The sequence below is a fragment of the Lissotriton helveticus genome, chromosome 9 (assembly GCF_964261635.1).
Source record: "Lissotriton helveticus chromosome 9, aLisHel1.1, whole genome shotgun sequence".
In the NCBI taxonomy this organism is placed as follows: domain Eukaryota; kingdom Metazoa; phylum Chordata; class Amphibia; order Caudata; family Salamandridae; genus Lissotriton; species Lissotriton helveticus.
In genome coordinates this window covers 996,591,074-996,605,266 of record NC_136070.1, presented here as the reverse complement: position 1 = coordinate 996,605,266, position 14,193 = coordinate 996,591,074, and the positions used below count along the sequence as shown (strand labels likewise).

Sequence of the window (14,193 nt, the reverse complement as noted above, 5' to 3'; positions counted from 1 at the left end):
AGAGAAAACGGAGGGTAAACTAATTTGTTTTCTTTATAATAGACATATATAGCTGTTTGTTAACAGGTCTTCTTTGGGATCTTAAGATGTATTCAGTTAAACCAATTTAGTAATTTATTCATAGAAACCTTAGTAAATGCCTAATGCTACTACAGGACATATGGAATGCTAAATCTGCGAATGTGTGAGCAATGCCTCCCTCAAGTGGTATACTTCCTGTTTAACAGTCAGGTGAGAGCATGATTCACTTAAAACCTTTTTCGAAAGTTATCATATTTACCGGTGTGAACTCCATACCATTTTACGAGGTTTATTCCCCTACCCTTATATTTTATCTAATTCTCCCCCATGTGCTATATGCGCCTCATGTGTATACACTTCTAGCATGCCTAGGGCAGAGCTGCCTGCTTTTAATATAATGACTACATCTTAATGATTCCCATGGGTTTATTTACATAGTGTTCAAAATTAGCAATACACATTTTTACTTACTAGTAACTCTGGTGGACCTCGCTCGAATTAATAAAATAACAGAAGCTATACAGCTGAATGGAATGGATGGAGGAATTGATAATGGAGAGAACACTGTGTAACTAGAGAATAAAATAACCTCATGTTAGGTGGATTTCTGCTTTTCCTACATCTGTATCCCTTGCATTACCAACTCACGAGAACCAATTCTGTGGGTGCTATTCATATGTCCTCTTAAAGTATAATTTACCTGTGAGGAGATTAGGAGACAGTAATACCTTCTCATGTCCTTATCACATGGCCATTTACGGCTTCTTCTTAGGCACCTCCAGTATTGATTTCACATCCCTTTTTTACAGCATAAATGTAAATGTAAATGTCAAGGTATTTGTAGAGCGCACTGCCACCAAGCGGTTTCCTGGCGCTATTACTCATACCACTGTGGGACCCTTCCTGGCTTTCCCTGTGAAGTGTCTACTCCTGGGCACCCCCAGGGTGATGCCAGGCATCCTAGCGCTGTTGGGGCCGGTGTGGAGGTTAAGCAAGCCATTGCCCAGAGTTGCAGCGTGGGACCCATGATTAGAATATGCACAGAGGCGAGAATTGTCAGGTCCGAGGAAATTGAGCCCAAGACCCGCCGAGGTGGGAATTGAACCCTGGTCCCGGCCAGAACTCTGCATCAGGGTCTGCCGCTCTAACCATTGAGCCACACTACTCCACCTCCAGCATGACCTAGGTGCCTACACGGAAGGAACAACATTGGCAGCAAGGTAATCGTGTAAGTATACAAATAAGAGGCTTTGGTCTGAGTGCTGTCTGAGGCTGGACTAGAGTAAACCTGAGGTTACCTCAGTTCAACATCTAAACTGTAATTACAATTTCTAGGTGATCAGACGAATGCCCAGCAGAGGACATTGAATTTACATTCATGCATTTTAGACGTTTGTTTTCCAGGAACATGCTAAAGAGAGCGCCACAAATTGAACTGGTGTGCAAACTCAGCACATGTAGCACGCAGCCTCGTGTACTACTATGATATGTATACCTTGCAGAAAGCATACACTTTGTATCTTCTACATTTCGCACATATGTTGAGACAAGACGTCAAATATTAAGTGTATGTGCATGCCCAGAAGAACACAGAGCTGAAAGTAGTATCTGAAAGCGGTCATACCTATATGCAGAATCCAATCAGCAAAGGGTTGGTACAAAGAGAGTAATAGCACTTTTCTGATCTAATTTGATTGCTGGCAAATTGTTAGAAAAGCTATTCCAGATTGCAGGTCCTGCAAAGATAAGGGGCCATTAATATCTACATTTCAAGGAGGCTTTCTGTTATCAGAGGAAATGCCACGCGGTTGTGTTATTAGTGTCAGAATTGACAGGTTCTCTTAAAATAGTTGGGACATTTCCCTTACTTAGTTTGATGTATTATACAGAGCAAAGTTATAGTTATACTGAAGGACATATTAGATGTCCTTTAGTATAGCTGAAGAACAGGTGATGCTAAAAGTGCATGGTGCATTACATTGGTGCATTGTTGTATTTCAGAGGTTAACCTATAATCATTTGCAGTAGCCCAGACAGGACACAAAGATTATGAGGCCAAGGCTTTCCAGATAATCTTGAGTTTCCATTTGTTTAAAACGCTTTGCAAACTCCATATCTATGTTATTGCTATGGCGTGATTTCAGGGTTTTTGGGATAATAGTTTAAATGACTGACATAATCAAATATTTGATCAATGTGTGTTTATTTACCTTGATGCCTAACATTATGGTGAGTATGACACTCTAAATTATCCTTGATTGACGTATCTATTGAACGAGTTATACCTTCAGTAGGAATGCAGAATGTCATATATGGCTTCCTCTCAGATCTCAAAAACACCAACTTGCTTTTGAAATTATACGTATGCTGCTTTAATACTTGCGCATCTTCAAGAAGCTAATCTCCTCCATAAGATTAACAATGCAAGGCACACATTGCCATCTAATGAGAAATCGAAGTTTCTAAATCCCTCCCCTCCTAAATCATAAAATGCCTATAAGAGCTCCATTTATCCAGTGTGGAAATGGTCCAAAATACTTAACTTGCAGTAGTGAGTCTCCCAAATTTTTTACAGATTTCTCATCTAATACATACCTAGGGGTTGACATAGAAACATAAAATGACTGTGGAAATAAAATAATTAGTTTACAGACATTTTATTTTTGTGCAGCAGGATTTGTGGTTTACAGAACTAAAGGAAAGGGTATGAACTTTGCTACCTCTTCATTAAAGACCAGTTGTCAACAAGAAGATCGTCTTCAGAGACAACATTGTAAACGAAAAGGAAATAATGTGTTAACCCCTTCGACGCTCATGACGAGCTCAGCTCGTCATGGAGTTTCCATTGATTTCAATGGAAATTACATTGAAGTGGTACCAGGGGCTCAGCATCCAAGTTTAAAACGTAGGTTTTTAGCAAAATGCCCAAACCAATATCATGATCCCATATAGATAATGATGCCTGCCAGTAGGGAGAAAAAGATTATGGGAATTATGGCCTAGCACATTATACAAACCTTATTAAACATTTTTTCGGTCACAAAAACACATCCTGTAAGGAGCAACTTTACAAGCCATTTGAAGAACCCTCATGAAGAAATCCTAAACAAAATCCGTGGACTCTCTAACTGCAGGAGTTGTAAAAGAAAAGGAAGTACTGGGCAGGGAAGTAGAGACAAAGATGTACCAGGCTGAATCTAGACCACCAGGAGAAGATGTACCTATAGCACTTTCAGATTTGTAACCTACATTGAAAATGCAGAAGAACTGAAAAGCTCACAAACCAGAAAATATTGACTGGGGCATAGACAGTCGATTTCAGAGTTGCACTCAAACAACCCAGTTGTGGAAGGAGTCTTGTCTACTGACAATGGAAAGGTTCGGTGACTATAGCAATGAATTGGGGATCTCAAAAATGGAAGTGACATCTACCTCTGGTAGTGTTCCTGAAACAGGTAGTTAGATGTATTAAGGATTGATTACTCCTAACTGGCACTGTTGGAATCACACATACTGATAATAAGGGCACTCTGAGATGGATGCCTCGTTGGCTGTTTCTGACAGCCCTGCTCACCTGACCCTTCCTGAAAAAATGCCATTAGGATTTTTGATCTAGTTACCGTACATGTTACTTGGTATCACTTATATGTGATCTGTCACTTATTTGAATATAAACTCCATGCTCCTATGTGGGACATCTCTGGTAGTGTTTCACATCTGTGGAGACAATATCTCAGAGGGCAAGGCGAGGAATTTAGAATCAAAACTATCAGAAGTTGATCATCTGTCAAAGCTTAGGCCTTCTGGGGATCAACCACTGAGTTGACACCCACAGACTTAGTAGTCTTTGAAGTTCGGACTCTGAGATACATGTGTGGAGGAGAAAGTGCCTAAAGACAGTTCTGATCAGTGAAATATTGTATGTTGTGAAGACAAGCTTCCGTCTGTGAAGTCTTTTTGGTAACAGTTAGAGTACAACTTACATAATTATGTGATTTTGTTCTCTCCATTTCATAGAAAACTAGGTATTGAGGGGTGAGGCGTGCACATTACAGAAACGGTGTAATATGTGGTGGTGTGCATCAGGAATTTAACCCGTGTACCCTGATCCCAAATACTGAAAACTCAGAAGATGTTCTTACAAGTCAGCCATTCAGTGATAAGTTGTTCTCAGAGGTTTTTAAGTGATATGACCAGACCAAGGAACACCCCATTATCTCTTATGACTTACCGTTTTTGCTTCAGTGTCTGCTAAATAAGCGACCAGTGGCAAGCAGAAGCTATGGTGCCCCCAGCTCCACTATGCTGTCAGTAGTGGAAGTCTCACAATCTATAGATTGCAAGGGTTTTTCTGCGTTTCTTCTACAAACCATGTTGCATTCTGAAAATACAACTGTTTTTGTGCTATACTGGCCTAAACACTCCCCTTACATAAATTAAAAGGTGGGTGGTACACAGCTGTTTTTGCACTGCACGAGCGTCACCTTTCAGTGCAAAAGAGCTTTTGCATGTCAAAGTTGCACCGTAGTGCTGTTTGCATAGCTTTCCGCCACAATGCCGAGTGCTACAGTCAGTGCAAACATGTTGGAAATTTAGGGTCCCAAGATCTTAAACTGCAAACAGGCATAAAGTATGGACAATAGTAGAATGGGCACAGGGAAGATAAGAAGTTCTTTCTGAGGTCAGACAGTGAGGGGCAGAGCTGGGAACAGGATGAGATACCTAGGAAAAACGTCATATCCGCCAAGGTTACATATTGGTAAAGATAGGCTTTGGCAAGGTGAAGGAACCTGTTTTGCTGTTTCATCTAGAGTAAATAGCACAGTTGTGGTAAAATGAGATACCATGAGTAGTGAGATATTTAGAGTTAGAAAGCAGGAATAGACCGCACGTACAGTTTATGAAAGAGTCCTTTACATAATTGATAACTGCCATTAAACCACAGTGGAGACAGACAATAGAAAAGAAAGGGAGAAAAAAGTCTGAGTTCAGATACATAGCCACTAGCTGAGCTGTATTAGACAAACACATGAAAGGAGAAAGATAACGCTCTGATACAAAACAGTGTGATAGGTCAGTATTTTCAGTACAAAGTGGCACAGGCATTTGATACCTTTGTCAAGATTCACATGCCTATGCCACAAAGATACTTCTATGGGAAACTCTAGAATTATGTGTGGGATAAAATAAGTTAGTGATTCTTCAGAAATTTCCAGTAACATCCTTCCTCAGAAAGATTGCCATGCAAATAGATGAAGGTTCTCATGGTTTAGAGATATGGGGTCCCTGTCTCCTCCAAACCAGCTTTTTTATTCTATATATCTGCTCGTCAACAACAAAGTCCTCTTCAAAGGCTACTTGGAATTGTAGAGTTTTAAGAAAGTAGGATCTGCTTCTTATGGATACCCCCACTTTTTGCTTGATGTCACACTGTTTTTGACTAGTCTGACTGGGATCCTGCTAATCAGGACCCCAGTCTATCTGCTTACCCCCTAAACTGTTATGATATGTACTTAGATACACTCCAGATTGGATACAGGGGTACCCTTGTCAGTCCCTAGTATATGGTACACATGTACCCAGGGTATAAGTACCCCAGAGGCCTCCCATGGGCTGAAGCATGCATTATGCCACCCATGAGAGGCCATGCAAAATGGAACTACAGGCCTGCCATTGCAGCCTGTTTAAGTTGGTGCATGCACCACTTACATAAGATATAGATTTACTATATCTAAGGGTCACAGCACTTAAAACCTATAAGTCACCCCATAGCAGGCATTTACAATCCTGAAGGCATGGTGCTTGGTTCTAAGTGAGTGGGTGCCCCTGCATGAGCAGGACACCCCTGCAGCCTACGGAGTCCATTATCCCGGGTTGTCAGTGAAGCAGCCATATACTACATAAAGAGAGGCATTACGCGACTGCGTAATGACCAACTCTAAGACGAATGAAACAAACCCTATTGTGTTTGTGTCAAACATGTTGGAATCATACCCCCACACGGGTAACCAGTGTGGGAGGTATGATTCCACCCCTCAGAAGCGAGCTTCGTGGGGTCCGTGGTGTTCCCGGTACCAGCCTTCTAACGCCAGACAGCACAACATGGTTGCTGCCGGCCAGGAACACATTTCTGCCATCCTGCTGCGCCAAGCTCGAGCAGGGGAAGGCAGAACAATAGGCATCCTGTCACAGGTAGGGGTGACCACCTCCCACACAGGATTTAGTGTATTAGGGCTGGGTGGGTGCGTTTGCCAGCGACTGAAAGTCTGCATGAGGGGCAGATTCGGTGTCCCTATGCATAGTCCAGTTCAAACCAGTCCTGGGAGCTGTTGGCTTCCGCTCTGGTGCAAAACTGGACAAAGGACATGGGAGTAACCTCCCCCCTGTCCAGACCCTCCCTGGGAGGGTCCCCCATAATCTGTCCAACCCTCTCCCGTGGGTAATTAAGGGCTTACATGGCTGTAGGACTTTAGATTCGTCGTGGACAAGATTCAGAACAGAAGCCAATGTACTTCGACCTTCTGAGCACTCTGGATTTTGCTGGACTTCGTTTGGGCCTGACTTTGTCTCCCTCTCAGTCTGCTGCATTGTTTGTGCCTGTGTACCATACAGGATCCGAGCAGGACCTGTGGAGGATCAAAGACAACTGAAGATAATCTCCCTTGGAGGGAAGGAGTCACTCCCCTGCATTCACAAGCACCTCAACTCTGCTGATGGTCTGCTGATCCCAAGCTCCTACGGACTCAGAAAGGCTCAGCAACACAGAAGGTAGGTTCCTATGTCCCTCGAGGTCCGATCTACCCTCTCACCAAGTTTGAGGTCAGAATCCCTTGGTTCAGTTACTCCTCGACAAGAATCCTCATTTGGATTCCAACAGACCTTCTATTCCCTTCCAGCAGCTGCTATCCTTCGAAGTCAGACCTATGCACCCTGCTTCACCTGGTTAGGTAACTTGGGTACTTCGGTATTGACGGGTGAGGTGGCTCTACAACCTTCTGTCTTGCACTGAATTTCTTTGTAGTCCACTGGGAAGGATCCTTAATCTCTAAAACTCAGATTGTGACTTTCCCATAGAGTTGTAGGGAGCACGCGGCCGTGTTCCCACACTGCACCCATCCTTTGTGGGGTCTCTATCTACTCACCCTGGGTGGGTCCTTGGGGTCCCAGTGAATCTATATCCTCTCGACATCGTCCTGACTCAAGTCGTGGTTCTTATATCACTTTCTTAGTATATGGTTTAGTCCCCCCTGGGGCCCACTGTGTATTAGTGCTATTTACTTTCATTTCTTTGCTTAAGTATTGTGTGCTTGAGTCTATCTCCATGTAGGAGATACTGAAACATACTAGAGAGTATTTTATAATAAATACATATTTTTATAAATACCTTTGTGGTTCTATTTCATTTAACCTATACTATAAGATTGCATTCTGGTAAAACAAGGTGCTTTACACTCCTTCAAGACTTAGCCTGAAGATTGTTCTCCACAGCTGCTACTTGGCTAGCTTTCTAAGGTTGTCTGGGTCCTCTTAAATCACCATAAGGGTTGTCTCGACTGGCGCAGGGTATCCACTTTAACTAGTGGACAGCATATAGCAGGCCAGCCTCTCACAAGAGTGGACACCCAGGACGTTAATCTTCCCCACACAAACTATTCTATAAGGAGTCAAGTAAAAACAAAAACTGCAAAGACCTCTCCATATGTCACATGAATGTTTCTCACCTCAGACTTTAGAGTGCATTCTAATCTGTCCTTTATCATTGCAATCACAATCACTTTCACTTACCACAAAGACACCTCTGCCAGCAGCACCGGTGTTAATCTCTGTTCTTGGAGCGCACACTGACTGATAGTCATACGATTCCTTGCGAATGAAGAACGAGTAATTGTAAAGTGTAAGCATGAGGTTAGCATCGATCTCGCTGAAGAACCATCCCACCTGGAACAGAATCAGTGAAAATGGTGTCAGAAAGGCAACAGGGGAAACAAGGAGCAAGGGGAGGGTGGACAACTGATAGAAGAATAATTTAAAACATTGGTCTCCAGAGTGGGTTTAAGTTGGATGGATCAATACCAGATTTTCAGGATAACCACTGACAATGTAAATTTGCTCTAACTATATTAATTTTATTTACAATTCGTCAATATCCTGAAAAGCTAGCATTAATCTGGCCTCCATAGATTTAAGTTGCACATGCCTTTTATCCTTCAAGCACTGAGCTACCTTGAACAAGCAAAAGGCCACATATAAATCATTTAGGTTCATCTTACATTACATTAAAACCAGAAAATTAGTGTGTGCCTTTTGCTCTACAAGAAACTCTCAGGAGCGAAATGGCAATATAGGAGTTACTGCAGTCATTCTTGCCCACTTTAGTGTTGTCGGCCTCCTTACAGGCAATACAGGCCAGACAGGGGCTACTAGGCCCCAACCATGTTGCTTGAAATTGTTTGCAAGTGGTATCCTGAGGTCCATTCCATTAAGGCTCTGCAATGTGCCAAGTACAACCCCTTCGGCAGGTGGCAGGCTAGTTCAACACCGATCCTGTTGAGGTGGTACAGTAACCCTCTTACGACAAAAAACAATCCCACTCAATAGAGGTGCTCAATTTTATTTCCCACAGCAGTCTTGCACAACTTTGCATAAAACATATTATGCTGAACACACTAAACCTATTTAGAAAAGCAAGACCTACTGGCTTTGTCAAAACGGATTATTTGTGTTTCCAAATAATTGTAAACTGCTCCATTGCTGTAGAGCTCGGTATGCACTTTTTGAATGGTAGGCTGTAGGAGGGCAATGTGAGAAGAAGTGCTTATAGGTAGCAAGGTAATTTTTTATTATGCCATTATAGTAGCTGGAGTTACTGAAAAGCAGATGCTCCTAGAACATGTATCAGTAAAGGATGACTAAAAAATCTCACACACTATGTGACAGCGTTTTGCTTATGTACATATATTATATACATTAAACATAAAAATAGTCCCCAATGTTAAATATTTGAAGGCATTTGTATTTACCAATGACTGCTAGTACCTATGTAAAGTAGGGTGTCATCATTTACTTAAATAAAAATGAATACATTTATTGAAACCTGCAATATTTATTCATTATCATAAACCAGCTTTGAAAGATTTACTTTTCATACAGAAAACAAGCAAAAATTATTAAAATAAAACACAAGCGTGTGCAAATGTATATGTTAAAAAAAACATGCACTCAGCTTTGAGAAGGGCTACTGATTGAGTTGCATATAACTAAAAAAAAATATACAGTAACAATTTACTGCTACTATGTGAAGGCTTCCAGCAGTTGGATCTGACCCTGGAGGGATATTTAGTAACTACTAATAATAATAATTCTTTATTGTTTGATTACTTAAAATCTTACAATGCGACATTATACATATAATATATACTGTAATATAACACCACTAAAACAGGATAAGGAAATGCAGCATCAAATTCTGAACCAGTTACAATAAAAATATACCAAAAGTGTAAACAAGGTTTCATACTGTGCAAAAGTATTCCTAATTATAATCTTCCAATTTTGCTCTTACTCTTAATAAAAACTTTACAAAAGCAGAATTCATACTTATATCATTAGAATGCAGACACCTTATCGAAGCTTGCCTACATGTCCTTAACTACTAGAGGTATTGTAGCCTTGTGAAAGATGTGAAACTGTTGCTTCTGACGCCAGAGTGACAAGTGATAATGACTTGAGGGGCTGCGGTGTTGCAATAGTCTAGACCGATTGGCTCTGCCATTGCTTGTTTGTAAAGCAATAGTATGTAGCCTACACTGAATGCTGAAAAACATACCCAGTAATGTGGTTCAGGTCTTAACATAAAGCCCAATTAAAATGTTTACTTCCCACTTAGAAACATTTCTGGAGCTTTTTCCTTCCAAGGGCCCTCGCTGTTGTTCACCAGTTCAGATTTGGAGAGGGTTTGCCGGCTTGCTTTTTAGGGACCTCCCGGTCAAATCCTGGAAGTCAGAGTTCTGAAGCTTATCAGCAGGACAAACTCGCAGTCCAGGCCAGGTCGTGGTCAAAAGAGGCCGGCTTGACTCTCCCAATTGAGTATTTAGTATGTGCTTCATGAAAGTCTCCTTCTGGGTTCAAAGTTTCCAAAACACAAGTCCAAGGGTCTGGAATCTCCTAGATAGTCCTTGGAAGGTTGGTATCACAATTTCCAAAATGCATCTGGCCAAATCTCCAAAAGTCCATTGGAAGCACTCATGGCTGGGAAATCTTAGTGGAGATGAGGTAGGGGGCTCTAATAACCTGTAGCTGCAGGGAGTCCACTCCTTAATCCTTCTTGAAGCAGGGGACAGTCCCAAGGGCTGTAGTATAAAATTGTGCAGCAGGTACAATTATTCTAAGTACAGGGCCTTTAAATGCAAATTCAGAATCCAGCAGGACAGTCCTTTTTTCCTCATAGTTGCAGGCATCAGAACTGAGAGGCTATGTGTCCCTCACATATTTAATCTCAGCTTCTGGGCATCTTTACCAATAGGAAGAAGGGTGCCACCCAGTCACATAACCACTTCCTCTAAAGTCTGGCATATTCTTGTCCCAGAAAGCACCATTCTTGCAAAATCCAAGATGGCTGAAATTTCAGCAGAGCAGTAAGAACTATCTTAAACAACTCCCAGTGTGGTTAATTTCCATGAGGTTCCCCTCCTCACATCTGCAAATTCCTTCCTTAAGCCTATCACCTGGCAGGGATGGAGGTAAATTGACCTGGCATTCCCTGCCTGTCCTATCCTCCTTTGAAGCTTCATGATTTATGACCCCCTCCCCCCTGCCTTGGCATTCCTGTGTAGCTGTAGAACCCTCTCCAGCAGATAGCCTCTCCCCTGGACGGCTACTTATCACCTAATCAAGGCAACCTGGCCAAGCCCGTTAGCACTTACCAACCAGGGAAGACTGCTGGAAGGCTGGATTCTGGATTACAGAAAAGAAAGTCTTATAACTTCATTTATGTATAAATTATGATACATTCAACAATATCAATCTGTTGCTTTTATCAATACCATTCTTTTAAGTCTTTGAACTATATTTTGATTCCCTTCCTAGGAATAACTATGCATGCATAAAATATTACAATGTTAGCCTAAGGGCCAGGTATCTACAATGGGGTTTATAAAACATCTTTTATAAGGAGCATGCTTAGAGTTACATGACCGCCCAACCCTGGGACACCTAGGGGTATGTAATATGTAAAAAGAAGGTAGACTATAACTTTTAAAGTGCCCATACAACAAAAAGTCAAGTTTGGACTAGGGGTGGGCATAATTTGTGTAGTCGCGCTACGCAAAGCTCCGCAAAACGGTAAAAAATCTCAGCGAGCATGCACAGTTCCGCAAATACGTGGAATTGCTTGTTCCTCCTGTTTGCGATGCTTTTTTCCTGTTCACGAACGCTGTTTGCGTGCTCGGGGGAATTATCTCGCAAACACGCATTTTGAAAGAGCAAAAAAGTCAAAAATTCTGCAGATCGCAGAATTTCTGGCAATTCCACGTTCTCCGCGGAACGTGAAATTACCCAAATTCCACGAGCGGAACGAAATTTACCACGAGGCCTAGTTTGGACATAATTTACATTCAAAAAGAGTGATGCTGATCAGCTTTGCTTTTAAACTGGCATCAGGCACTCAGCAGTCACACGTGCAGGTGCAACAAAGGCTGCTGGCATCTAAACATCTACACTTTAATGCCCTATTATATACAAGGGTCTCATAGGTAGTTTTAATCCCCATGCCCTGTTATCTACTAGGGACTTATATGATAGGTCATGACAATTGTAAGAATTTACTTTAAAAGCAGTCTGCAAGGCAAGGCTGCATTAAAAATGACAGACAGACACTCAGTAGTGCACACATTCAAAGTGCATACAATTTGTGAGGTTTCTAAACCCCCATTCCCAATTATATACAAGGGGCTTATAGGTAGATTAATCCCCCTTGCCCTATTGCCTACTATGGACTTATGGGGTCAGTCAGGCCAACTGTAAATGTACCCTAAAGCATCTGGCCAAAATGCACTTTTGCTAGGCCTAACATGTAGATAATTGTGCACCATGTATACTTAAACATATCCAAAGTATTGAAATTGTGGATACTCTTGGAAGGCATACACCTCCACAGCTTGCCAGAACTACTCCTAAAATTCTGTGTGGATGTGCAAAAACTGGTTAATCATTTTCAAATTTCGATGTGAATCTAAAAGCAAGATTTATTTTAAGGTTTAGTGTTATCCAACACCCTTTTGTTTAGTGTTATCCAACACCCAATTGTGGGACACCCCCGCGCCGCACGGCCACCAGCTGCTGTGTGTGCCCCTGCCTGCCCCCTGCCTCGCTGCTGCCTCGTTTTGCCGGTTGCCGGCTGCCTCCGCTGCGGGGATTGTTTTGTCGAGCATTTGTGCCTGTTTTTTCCAAAACATCGTGTATCTCCTTTTTCCCTTGTTTTGTCAAATTGTTGTGCCTGTTTAGTTTACTCCGTGTAACTTCTTATTTTTCCCCTTATTTCCCTTGGTTGTCGCAGATTTGTGCCTGTTTTCTTTAACCACCTTTTGCCCGTGTTTCTGCCTCTCCTTCCTTGTTGTCCGCCGCCCTCCGCCCTCCCTTCCCGCCACCGCCGCTTGTCCCCGCCCCTTTCTTCTCTTCTGTAACCCTCCCCGCTCCCGCCTCCCAGCTGCTCCGCCCACCCGCGCACTTGGCCTTAAATGGCGACCGTGCGACGCAGGTGAGTGTGACCCACTTGTGGGACACCCCCGCGCCGCACGGCCACCAGCTGCTGTGTGTGCCCCTGCCTGCCCCCTGCCTCGCTGCTGCCTCGTTTTGCCGGTTGCCGGCTGCCTCCGCTGCGGGGATTGTTTTGTCGAGCATTTGTGCCTGTTTTTTCCAAAACATCGTGTATCTCCTTTTTCCCTTGTTTTGTCAAATTGTTGTGCCTGTTTAGTTTACTCCGTGTAACTTCTTATTTTTCCCCTTATTTCCCTTGGTTGTCGCAGATTTGTGCCTGTTTTCTTTAACCACCTTTTGCCCGTGTTTCTGCCTCTCCTTCCTTGTTGTCCGCCGCCCTCCGCCCTCCCTTCCCGCCACCGCCGCTTGTCCCCGCCCCTTTCTTCTCTTCTGTAACCCTCCCCGCTCCCGCCTCCCAGCTGCTCCGCCCACCCGCGCACTTGGCCTTAAATGGCGACCGTGCGAACGCGCAGCGGGCGCGCCGATTGTGCACCGAAGGCGCGCCAAAGGTAAGCCCGTCTGCGCCCGTCCGTGACCGGATCGCGACCAGCGCCAGGACCCCTGGTCCTCGACGATCCCGACCGACCCGCAGGACGTACTCAGCCGCCACCCTCAGCGCACTCAACAACGGCCGACGCCCAGAGTGCCACCAAGCCACACCACGACGCACCCAGGGACCCTTCAGCTGCCACGCCTGCAAGTTCTCCTGCACCCGGACCTGCCTCGCACCAACACCCGCCAAGTCGAACTCCAGCAGCACCCACCTCAAGTGCATCCTGCTCAACACCCGCTCCGTCCACAGACACGCCATCGAACTCTGGAACCTCCTAGACGCCACAGCCCCTGACGTTGCCTTCCTCACGGAGACCTGGATGAACACCTCCTCAGCTCCTGACATCGCCATCGCTATCCCAGAGGGCTACAAGATCGTCCGGAGGGACCGAAACGCCAACCAGATGGGAGGAGGCATCGGCATCGTCCACAGGAGCACCATCCGCCTCACAACCAGCACCGACAACACCCTGACCAGCGCCGAACACCTGCATTTCCAGATCCACACCAACCCGAACACCACCCTCAGAGGCACCCTGATCTACCGACCCCCTGGACCACGCACACAATTCAGCGAGGACATCGCCGACTTCGTCAGCCCGCACGCCCTCCCCTCCGCCGACTACATCCTCCTGGGGGATCTCAACTTCCACCTGGAGAACAACAACGACCGCAACACCAGCACCCTGCTCAACAACCTCGCCAACCTGGGACTCAAGCAACTGGTGTCCACCCCCACCCATCTCGCCGGACACACACTCGACGCTGTCTTCTCGTCCAGCACAGACATCGACTTCAGCCACGCCACTGAGCTTCAATGGACGGACCACAGCTGCGTCCACTTCACCTTCAAGAGAACGACGACTC

General features: G+C 44.2%; 1 protein-coding gene across 1 annotated transcript in view; it reads right to left on the bottom strand.

Annotated features, from left to right (window-relative positions):
• Positions 1 to 14,193, bottom strand: part of CACNA2D2 (calcium voltage-gated channel auxiliary subunit alpha2delta 2) — a 1,696,410-nt gene that overhangs the window by 86,685 nt on the left and 1,595,532 nt on the right. The window contains exon 33 of the mRNA XM_078661304.1: positions 7,807 to 7,959. Within this exon, the coding sequence (XP_078517430.1) occupies positions 7,807 to 7,959 (153 nt within the window). The remainder of the gene's footprint in view (positions 1 to 7,806; positions 7,960 to 14,193) is intronic.